The 12244-nt window shown below is 37.8% G+C and overlaps 1 protein-coding gene across 1 annotated transcript in view; it reads left to right on the top strand.

Moving 5' to 3' along the window:
• Positions 1-11993, top strand: part of ehd4 (EH-domain containing 4) — a 37924-nt gene extending 25931 nt beyond the window's left edge. Inside the window, exons 7-8 of the mRNA XM_082515704.1 lie at positions 5266-5430; positions 8743-11993. Coding sequence (XP_082371830.1) covers positions 5266-5430; positions 8743-9300 — 723 coding nt within the window. The 3' untranslated portion in view covers positions 9301-11993. The remainder of the gene's footprint in view (positions 1-5265; positions 5431-8742) is intronic.
• The last annotated feature ends 251 nt before the right edge of the window (positions 11994-12244 follow it).

Here is a 12244-nt window from a genome sequence, read left to right as displayed (position 1 = left end):
CGTCTGACATAATGTAACAATGTTTGGTCTGAAAAGGAGTAGGAAGAAGTATGAACATACTTATTAATTCCTACCCCTGCTCAACATCTTATTGATCCCACATAATTCACCTAATTCCCATCATCACATACTCCACACGATACACGAGGAGAACCTATATAAACTTGGCTACCGTGATTGATATAATTTGGATATAATTTGATATTTTTATACATACAATGGGTGATCATCTTTATCGGTATCATATTCTTCCAAAATCAGTTTTCGAAGTATTTTCATGAACTTACTAATTCCTGAGCATTGCTGTAGATCTATAGTAAAACTATTCCACAGTTTTACCCCATAAATAGTGACACAAAAGGTTTTAACCTTTGACCGTGCTTTAAGAATCCTTAGATTCAATTTCCCCCTCAATTCATAGTCTCCTTCTCTGTCATAGAACATCCTCTGTATATTTCCTGGTAACATATTGTATCTGGCCTTGTACATAATTTTTGCAGTTTTATATTTTATAAGATCCATAAACTTCAGTATTTTTAATTTCAAAAACATGATGTTAGTATGGTCTCTAAATCCTGCTTTATTAATCATCCTGATTGCTTTTTTTTGAATTTTACATATTGGTTGAAGTGCAGTTTTATATGTGTTTCCCCAAATTTCCACACAGTATTCCAAATATGGCAATATAAGTGAACAATAAAGTACCCGGAGTGATTTGGAAGGCAAAAAATATTTAACTTTACTTAGTACGGAGATGCTTCTTGACAGTTTGGCTTGTATATGCTTTATGTGAGGTTTCCAGCAGATTTTGTTATCTATTATCACACCCAGAAATTTTGTATCCGAAACTTGCTCTATTTCAACATTGTTTACTAATAATTTTGCTCCTGCATCTTTTTTACAATTTCCGAATAACATAAATGTAGTTTTTTCCAAATTTAATGATAGCTTATTTCTATCAAACCATGTTTTCAGTTTAATCATTTCTTGTGTGACAATTTCCAAAAGCTGATGTAAGTTCTCTCCAGCACAAAAAATATTTGTATCATCTGCAAATAGAATAAACTGTAGTATATCTGATGTTCTGCATATATCATTGATATAGAGGATAAACAGCTTTGGTCCCAATACTGACCCCTGCGGAACTCCACAAACAATGTCCATACACTCAATCACTGGGATAGTGATTCCAACTGGCTAAATCTATGTTTAATGGAGGTGTCCTTGTGAGAAAATGGTTTCTAATGATGTCAGCTGTTGTTTCAGCCTTTCAAATGAAGAATCGAAACATAGATGTTTTTTATTCTGGGGAAACAGGAAACAGAAGTGGTATTTAATTTTAACACTGATGTGGAAATAAAGCCTGAATCAGACCCTAATCCTGAAACCAAGCTTACAACAACCACATGAATTCAATTTAGAAGAGTTTTTAATATATTTTAAAGAACTAAATGAGATAGAAAACATGCGTCACACATATCATGCAGGGCTTATATTTTGCCATCACTGTGCTGGTGTGGGTCTTTTTTTAGATATAATTTAATTTTATATTCTTGCTAATAAGAACATGGTTGTATTTATGTATACAGCCAGAGGGGTCCTATAATTTTCAAAGTAGTCCTACGTTAAGTAAATAAAGAAAGGAAAACTGTAATTCAGCTCAATAATTGATGTAACAACAATGTAACTGCAGTTAATTTGTTACTTGGTGTGTTTTAATGTTTCAGACTTATAATTTGATATGAGCAGGTCTGACTAATAAATAAATAAAATGAGCTTTAAAAAAATTAAATCAGGGCCTTATTGTTTATTTGGTTATAATAATGTAGAGCTATCAAACAGTTAACGGTTTAACTTTAACTTTAACCGAGCTGCATTTTTGCTTATGGTCACCATAGTGGGGGATACAGGGCATATGCTCAGCTCAGTATTTGGAACACTTGTCCAGCCTGGTAGAAGCATATAAGAAACAAAGGGCTTTTATTTTGTAAAAAGCCTTCTAGCGTACACCACATAGAACGAAGTTTGAGAGCATGTAAAATGTTATTATATTTGAAGTAGAGATGGCACGATACCACTTTTTTTATGTCCGATACCGATACCGATATCATAAATTTGGATATCTGCCGATACCGATATGAATCCGATATAGTGTTTTTTAATCAACAAAACTGTTTTTTAAAATATCTTGCTGCATTTTGCAAGTCTGCAAGTTCATACTCAAGTTTAAAACAACAACTACACTAAAGCTATTCTGTTATACCTGTATACAAAAAAAATATTTCATAGTTCAGCAATACTGATCAATCTAATAAACTTAGACCTACACCATCCTCCCTATTCTGGTATTTTAAAGAGTACTTAGCGTAAATATTAAGCAACCTAACTAATAGGGTTCCAACTCCCAGCAACAACAAAAAGAAATAAATAAAAAATAAGGAACCACCCCTCATGCGCCACCTCATGATGCTTAATCGACGTAATCAACCTTAATTTGATGCAGTGTGAAAAAAAAAAGCACAGAAATCAATTATTTTTCAAGAAATATTAAATAGATTCAACATCTTTCTTCAACAAAATTGCAGACTGCACAGATGGTACCTTCCCAAAGTAAAAAGTACTATAGCTTACTAGGGTATATATTAGACTTAATAGTCACTATATACAGTAATTGACTTCTATTCATTTTACATCAAATTAAAACTTTGGGTGTCAGATAATTATTTATTAAAAGCTCGACATTTTAAATGAGAATAAGAAAGAAAAGTATGTCTTTGTGCCCCCTTTTCCCTGTTCATGCCCTATCGACCCCCCTGGCTAAACTTTGCTAGATCCGCCCCTGCACAGTTACCAGCGTCAGCTACGTAGAAAAAGATCCTGGTGTAGAAAGAAATATTAAATAAATTCTAACAACAGCTTATCAAGCTTAAACGTTCTGCTGTTGTTCAGCCGCTGGTTTCCTCTTTCTGGTGCAAAGTGGGCCAAAAACAAACAAGAGACACGGACTCGCAACAGAAAAGCCGATCAGCTGATCATTTAAGCAGTTTCACGATTGAAGGAGAGGCAGTCGCTTGTTAAGCTTAACGTGGGAATGCTTTACAAACATTCAGAGATGGACTTACACACTTGCTTTACTTCTCTCGGGGATAACTTTGTCGGAGATGAAATGCCGGGTTGCTAGCGAAGCTCCACATGCTATCCAGACCACCGACAGGTCCGGCATGCCACAGCTGCTCTATCACGTGATGCATACTGCTCGACTGCTAACGTTCTGAGGTGAGTTACGGCGTGTTGCAAGTTTTGTGAGGTGCTTTCGTGATATTTAATGGATCGGATTACATTTTTTATTTTTCTCCGATATCCGATCCAGTAATTTAGGTCAGTATCGGACCGATACCGATACGTAATATCGGATCGGTCCATCTCTAATTTGAAGTATAACAAAGATCAAGTACTTCAGGTACCACTATATTTTTGAGCAAGCAAAGAGAAGCAGGTTAATAACATCAATCATATTAATATTATTAATCTCTGTAATGTTTCGTAATGTTGTACAATGACGCTCAAGTTGATTTGATCGTCTATCATCTCAGGAGATTCAGTGTGAAGTCACAGCCTCTTCCTCTGTGGTTGCTTCTTTTTTCATAAGGTATTTATGTGGGAAATTGCGAAGGCTGCTGTGAAAACTTAATAGTGAGGCACATCCAGCAGCTGTATCAGGTCTGTTGTGTTGTTATACAATGAGCTGGAATCTGTCCTGAGTGAGCGATCCACACCAAGCACAGATGTGTGTTTAGCTGCAAAAGTTCTTGAAATGACACAATCCTGTGAGGTTTAGCAACTTTGTTATGGTGCATATTTCAATTATCAGCTAAACAAAGGATTTGGCTGCTCTCTACTAACATATGACAAGTGCTTTCTAGTGGAAACACTGCGATGTGATGTTTGTGGTGTGATAACGTTAAGCCACTGATGCAAAGGAAATAATGGGATTTGTAGATGTTTTTGTTACAGTTACAAATGACAGTTTTGTGTTTGGGTTTTTTTTTGTACATTTGAAAATGAAATGAATCTAAGCTGTTTTCTCACACATGTAGTTATGTTCAGCACCCAGAAACATGCCAAGGAGTCTTTTTAGTTTTGTTTTTCCTTCCTCTGTAACTTTTAATAAATGGCACTCATGTACTCTGGCACTTTGCCCTCAGAAATCCCATGACCTCATTCCCTCACTGTGTTACTCCTCCCTTCCTTCCACCATCATTATGCCTTTGCCTGTGTAACCGATGATCCTCCTGCACTCCTACATTCCTCCTTTCTCCTCCTGTTTCTTCTCCTCTTCTAATCCATCAGTCACCATAAGTTCCCCTCTGACCCAGCATCTCATAGTTTCCTGTTTCTCTCTCATCCAAAGTCTCAACACCCAGACTTCAAGCTATATTTTTATTCCAGCAAGAGGAAACAGCCTGAGATTTCTGCATTATCCATTTCATTCCATAATAAAATCATATTTAAAGATTTAAACAAAGAATATTTTGTGAAATATTCTTTGTTTTTATGTTGACAAAATGTCGACGTTGTGGTTGTTCCATGTAAAGATTATTTGTTTTTCTTTACTTAAATACAAATGATTAAAGTTAAATTTGTGAGATGTCATCTCACAATTTCTGATTGTTTGAATTTTCAAATCTCATTTTATTAACCTAAACACATGAGAGTATGAGCTTCCTTGACCTCCATGGTAACCTGTAGCCCAGATAGCAGACTTCCTGTGTTGGTGGTGTGATTAAGGAAACTCTGTGTAAACAGTGCTGTTATTGAACGGAGCTCTGGCAGCGGGAGGGCTGTGACCTTTTCCTTTTGAGGATCTATCAGGGTAGTGTCTTCTGTGCCGTGCTGTGTGTTACACTGGTAACACAGAAGAGTTAAAGGGGATCAGTCATAAATAACTTCGGTTTTGTCTCAGTTAAGCGTTGCCATGTACTCAGACTTCTTCTCTGTTTGCTTCCTCACTTGTCCTGAATTTTGGCTTTTTTTAAGATTTAATGAGCTGAATGAACTTTTGTGATCAGTTTCAATCAGCTTTCTGATGCAACACTTTTAGTTTCATTCCTCTTCTTTCAATGCAATCTCAAATGTCTCAAAGGAAAAAAGCTGCCAAAGCTGCCATTAAAAGAAACTTTAAGTTTTAAGGCACAGAATTTAGATCTGTGTCCCCTCCACGGCATTTTAAAATGCTTATGATCTCCATTGCTTTCCTGCTTGCAGGTGCATGCCTACATTATCAGCTACCTGAAGAAAGAGATGCCATCTCTGTTTGGACGGGAAAAGAAGAAGGACGAACTGATCCAGAGACTCCCGGAGATCTACACCGTCCTACAGAGAGAGCACCACATCAGCCCTGGAGACTTCCCCAATGTCACTAAGATGCAGGTACGTAAAAGCCAACACAGTAGCCAGCAGTTCCCAAAGACCTCTGTGCAATTAGACAGGAGTCATCTCCTGCTGGTTATTAAAACACACACACACACACACACACACACACACACACACACACACACACACACACACACTTTGGACCTGGATACTGGATATCCTGAGAATATTTTTACTCAACCCAGATAAAGTCTGTTAATCACTTTTAACACAACAAAAAGAGACAATGTAACTGTAACTGCCAATTTTAGAATAGTTTTTTGTATCACAGTCATATCACAGTAACAGTTTCTTGAAACAGAAGCCGCTCGTACCGTACGGGAAATGATTTAATTCCCTGTTGAATTTGACAGTTTGCTCACTTCCAAAGAAATGAGCAGTCTTCTAATTTTTTATAGCAGTTTTATTTTAAAGGAGAGAGACAGAATGGCAAATATACAGAAAAGAAAAGCGCATTACTTAAAAGTCATGAATTGGTTTGCATGTCACTGAGTGAAATAAGTATTTGATTCTGAAGCAAAACATGACTCCTTATACTTCTTTGTAAGTGAACAAATTTAAAAATTCAGTAGTGGATCAAATAATTATTCTTCCCTGACTCTAGAAAATTGTGTTTTAATTTGACAAATAGGAAGCATCACATAGGAATAGTAGTGCTATACTTCTTGCCCACTCGGTGGAATTGTCATTCTGAAGTGTATGTCTCCTTTAGAGTGGCAGAGTTTGCAAATGCACTCTTGGACACTGGCTGATAGACCTGGAGCACTGGGTTTAATATAATACCTGTCCCTGTTTATGCAAATACAGGAAAATCGTTGTTTAGTAAAAGAAAACCTGAATTTAAATGATAAACAAATGATTATAGCATTGCATCATGTCATCATGCGGAACAACGTGTGATCTGAAGAAGAAGAACTGTTTTCCTGACGTCAGGGAAGGTTTTAGCTGCTGGGACAGAATGAACTGAACTGCAGCTGCTCTGCTGGGCCGATAGAGAGATGCTGCACAGCAAGTGTGTGTGTGTGTTTCCCTCAGCGAAACTTTGTTTTTATTGGATTATTGTCAGAGAAAATGTTTGAGATTTTTCACTTCCCTGGTGAGATGTCCTGAAAAAGAGCCTGTAGTTATTTTACAAATAGTTTTCTTTAAGCAGCGACACCAGTAATTAAAATGAAGGCATAATATGGTACTAGTAATTAGAATTCCAGAAAAATGTCCTATTATGTTAAGTGAAACTTTTACATGTCATTCAAAAATGTGTAAAATTCATAGATTTTTGTACAGAAAATTGCTAAAACACACTTACCTCTCTGAAAATCCAACCAATGTGCAATCGTGCTGTCAGCGTGTTAGTAAGGCCCATTTAGGCCTTTTTATTGGGCTGTGGTTATTTTGCTTCTGAATAAAATATATATCATTAGTGAGGCTTGGATCTCATTAAAATGTAAAAGGACTGTGAATGGCTGTGGCTCGGGGGTAGAGCAGGCCCTCTACTAATCAGAAGGTTGGTGGTTTGATCCTGGCCAAAGTTGCTGTGAGTGCTCAAGAGTAGTATAGAAAAGCATTAAATAAGAATCAATCCATTACTCATATGGTAGTTACTTACCAACCATAAGTGAAGCACGACCCTGTAACTAGGAGATCAGGTGACCCCTGCTGGCCAGTAAAACAAATTCAGGTTTAAGGTTCGTCTGCTTTACTTCACTGTGAGAATCTCTGACCATTTTTATGTATAGTCAACAACAGGTGTAATGCTCAAAACAAAAGGAATCCCAGTGTTTTGGGTGGTGATTTAAAATAAACTACATTGATGACAGCAAACTCACTAAGTCAAGGAATAAGCACACAAAACAAGAAAGGTAAACAACATCTAAACCTCAGTTTGAACCCAAATTTCAAAACCATAATGCCACTTTCTAAAAAGCACACCCATTTCCCTGAACTATAAACACTATTCCCCTGCTTTACCATATGAGTCAGATGTGGTGGACTGTTACTGCAAAACTCTACACACAAATCCCTACATTTGTCAGTGCTGACACCATGTGGTCACTTCCGGTGTGTTCACACCGAACGCGATAGACGCCCCAAGAAAGCAGTCAATAATGTTAACTCACATAAGCACAGCTTTAGCTCAATCAGCACACAGTTAACAAAGTGGAAACACTAGGAGTCAAAATGCATCACACACCAATCAGAAACTTTGATGGATAGTCAAAAGGGCCAAAGTCAGCTCACTCAGGTTTGAAACAATGGATCCAAAGACATGCATAGGAAGAGGTCAAGGAGGAGGAGAAGGAGGTCTAGGACACCAGCAAGGAGGAGGTGGAGGAACATAATTGGCTATCGGGCTATTGTAAATGTCCCTGGTCAGCATGGAGGGAATGTCACTCTGTGCGCAGCCATCAGCCAACGAGGGATACTCCACCAGCATGCCATTCTAGGACCCTATAACACTATAGCTCCTTGCTTTTCTTGATGGTCTGAGACAACATATGTTCCAGCTGCACTACAGGGAACCTGACCCTGGCCTGACCCAGACCACAGACAGGATGCTGAGGTGGACTAATGTTTTTGGTGTGTGTTGTACTGTATGGTACATGAATAAAAATGTGCCACTGTATATACATTGGTTGCATTTTTTTGTGTTCATCATGTGAAAAGGTTTTTGAGGGGAAGAACCACAAGCAACATAACTTACCAGTTTTGGGAATATTGTTTTACATTTATTGCACCAATGTGTACGACTATGTTGTTGTGTGTGTGTTTTTGAGGCCTTGTGTGTGCTGTCTGTGGGCAAAGTTTGATTTTTCAGCAAGAGTGAATGGTTTTGAGTGTAGATTGTTCAATATTGTACAATACTATGTTTGGGAAATTGAGTGAGATGATTTGTGTTTACTGTTTTGGCAATATGAGATATAATTTCAGAAATTTGTGTTTAAGCAATCGATAAAATCTGGAATAAATGGCAGACTGGCGGGGGAGGGGGTCAAAAGTTTAGTGACTAACATTAATCCCACATGCAAATATCAGTTTGCTGTAATCTTGTGTTGAGGTTTGTGGCAAAAAAAGAAAATGTGCATAGTAAAGCCTTGCAGAAAAGAGTCCAGCTTGCATTCCTTTTGAAAGCTGCAAGCTGGAGCAGAAAGAGCAAGCCACCATGTTATGATAATGTGTTCAAGTACCTCATCCAAAAATATACCACAATTTTAAAGGCTTCATTATCTGTCATCGTTGTAGTTGTTTCTCTGAGTGTGAGCTGTAAAAGTAGTTAGCAGACGTTAACCTGTGTCTCTTCTTCTCCTCCAGGACATGCTGCAGCACTATGACTTCAGTAAGTTCCCATCTCTGAAGGTGAAGCTGATTGAGAAGGTGGATAAAATGTTAGCCTCAAAGATTGCTGTTCTTATGGCGATGATCCGGGAGGAGGAGGCCAAGCAGCCTCCTGCCATGGTGTCAGGTGGTGCCTTTGAGGGCTCCCAGGATGGGCCCTTTGGTCAGGGCTACGGTGAGGGGATCAGTGCTGGGGCTGACGCTGAAGATTGGATTGTCAGCCGGGACAAGCACCGTTACGATGAGATCTTCTACACTCTGATGCCTATCAACGGCAAGATAACTGGCGTCAATGCCAAGAAAGAGATGATGAACTCTCGGCTGCCCAACACTGTGCTAGGGAAGATCTGGAAGCTGGCCGACTGCGACCAGGATGGCATGCTGGACGACGAGGAGTTTGCCCTCGCTCAGCATCTCATCAAGATCAAACTGGAGGGCTACGAGCTGCCCACTGAGCTCCCCAACCACCTGGTGCCCCCATCCCACCGCAAAAACCCTACTGCAGATGCCTTGTACAATCATATTGAGGACTAGAGTGCTCACAGGACGCCAAGCAAGCTGCTGAAGAGAGACTGAGCAGAGAAGAGGTGTAAAAATGTAAAGAACCATCACAGGTGAACGTGTCTGCTGCTGCTCGTTGAACAAACAGGAGAACAAATGGGCCACCTAATGCTACACAAGGTCAAAGGGTAAGGTTTTGTTGGATACATTCACTAAGACGATGCATTAGAGCCCAATAATGCTTGACATTTTCAGGCAGCAGTCAAACAAAGCACTTTTATTTTGATAATATTTTACATAATGAGCATTTCAGCTGATTTAATTGCATTAAAGAAGAAAAGTGACAAAGTTCTTGTATAATATAGCCACATTTGCCTAATTCTGGTTTCACCATTCACTTTAATTTCTGAAGGACGGCAAGTTCATATTCATATATTCATGTTTAACCTTGAAAACCGACTATCCGAAGGTAACAGTTAGTGCTAGGGTGCAGTTTATTCATTTTACTGCAACATATTTCAAAGGACATCACTTGCACAAAACTTTAGATGCAAGTTTAAATGCATACTTGCTGGTGTTCATAATATCTTTCTGGATTTTTCCCCATCCTTTAAGCTGTTCCGGCTTTATCCTAAAAGGTCTTCACAGTTACACAACAATGACAGTTATTCTCCTTCACAGAAAAACACTGCTAAACTGACTGAAACACCTGGCAGTCCAGGCTGTAGCAAATCTCTATTCTGTTAAAAACATTTGTAGCACTATGGAAACTTCGTCTTTAAACGCTTTTAGATAAAAAATACCAAAGATGTGTCTTGATGATGACATTATGCAAAAAATAAATAAATAAATAAAATAAGTTAATGAAATAAAAATTAATAAAATCTAACATTTTACACAATCGCAATGGCTCCAGCAGCATCACAACAAACTAAAGCTGGGGAGTAAAAGCTGACATAGTATGTATTGCAATCAGAAGCTGTAACATAACTTTATTCCCACTCCATGTAGGCCTCACAGTGAGGTCAGAGGTCATAGTCTGCAGCTCAGTGCTAATTTGCTCACAGGGATAGACAGTGTCCTGAAATGCAGTTGTCAGTATGTGCTCAATTGATTCTGTTTCCTGACATTGTAAAATGAAAAGGACAGGAGGAGAGCCATGACCTCTGATCTTATAATAGCAAGACTGAAAACTTCAGCATCTGGTCTTAACATCACCATTCAAAGAAAAATTTTAAACAGGAAACAGAGTTTGCAGGAAATAGGTTCGTTGTCTTGTTATTTCTTTCTTCTTTTCTTTTTTTAAATGTCAAATTTCAAATGAGATTACATCAGAACAAAATAAGATATCGCAACACATTTTTGCATCCCACCTGAGACATAAAACACTCAACAACATAACCCAAACCTAAAAACCCAGCAACAAAATTAGCAGTGACTTCCAACTATTGGTTTGAAAAACAATTAGATAAAATTATAGAGGATTTTTAACAGATAAGATAAGTGGGAGAAGGTAACTCATGCGGTTTTTATGGTTAAATAAATGTCTGAAATTGTACTTTCTGATATATATAAATGAATTATACCTTTAAAACCACAGCAGATGTAAAGGGAAGACGTTCCATATCAGTGCCTTTTCATTTCAAAGGCTTTTAGTTTGTCAGAATACATTCTTTTAATTTGACATTGTCACCATGTTGCTGTTTTTAAGTTGTGTTTAAAGGCCTCTGTTCCTATGACAGGACTGTGGTTATCCTTGAGGTTTTTACAGGAGGTCTGCTGCACATCAGTGCTTTTAACATGCAACTGTCAGTGCATTTAATTTCCAAGCCCGTCTACAATAAATTATATTCATATGTTACTAATACTGTTTTTAACATCCATTTTCATCTGCTTATCTAATTCAGGGTTATCATATAATGTAAGTTAAGTGTAAGGTTCAGTGCCCTTAAAAGGAGGAGGAGGTGGGGTGGAAGGAGTTGTCACAATAGGCAAAAAAGTTCTTTAGTTAAAGTTTGAGGAAGATGACGGTTTCCTTAGATGTGACTTAAACTACTGTGGAGATTTTCTGTAGTTTTTTTAAAATGTAGACATCCGATTTCTTTCCCAAAACTGAACCATGTTATTTCAGTAATAATAGGAATAAATAATTTAAAAAATGTAGATATTTTTCTAAAAAGTCAAACCTTAATGCCCTTAATTCCATCTCTCCACCAAGTTTCATGAAGTTCAACTTGTTTGTTTTTTTCTGCAAACCTTCTTTTGTGCAGATGAACAAACAGCAACAGGTTCCACCTACTTAATGAGGGTAATAATAATTCCTGCATAGCACAGCTTTTGTCTTTTCTGTCTGTTATTGGGGCAAAGACTGGTGGAATTGCTAGATTAATAAGTGTCATGTACTGTTTTTGCTCAGCAGCCACACAAAGGCTTTCAATCTTCCAAGCAAAAGGGCACATCTGCAGTCACTCTCTGTCCCTGTCTATAAAAGTGAAACATGTATGAATCATGTTATGTTTTCTGTATGATTTTATCCGTCCAGCTGTACATGTAGTGAAAAGGTCAAACTTCCATTTACCTGAATGTAAAAGGTTTTTTTTTTCTTTTTCAGCCGGATGTATTTTGTAATAATGTTGTTCCAGTGTTGTTCTAATGCATTTCCACCTCTCATCCTGTTAGCAGAGCTGGAAATGAATAAAATTAATAAAGTTTATTCAGTACATGTACTCAAGGTTCCAGTGTTTTGTTTTTTGGGACTTTATTATAACCACATTTCTCAGACAGTTATTTTTTCTGTTTGGAGTTTGTTTGTCTATATAATAGAGATGGCACGATACCACTTTTTTTATGTCCGATACCGATACCGGTAAAAATCATTCTTAAAAGTTGATGCCAAGCTTTCAACACAATCCTCTTCTCGGACACCTACTTTACCTCTGGGCCAGGTTTTACCCAGATTTACTGTAATATTACTCAG

The sequence above is a fragment of the Aulonocara stuartgranti genome, assembly GCF_965226115.1.
Source record: "Aulonocara stuartgranti genome assembly, chromosome: 19".
Lineage (NCBI taxonomy): Eukaryota > Metazoa > Chordata > Actinopteri > Cichliformes > Cichlidae > Aulonocara > Aulonocara stuartgranti.
Note: the sequence above shows the minus strand (reverse complement) of the source record. Positions and strands in the feature narration are given on the sequence as shown.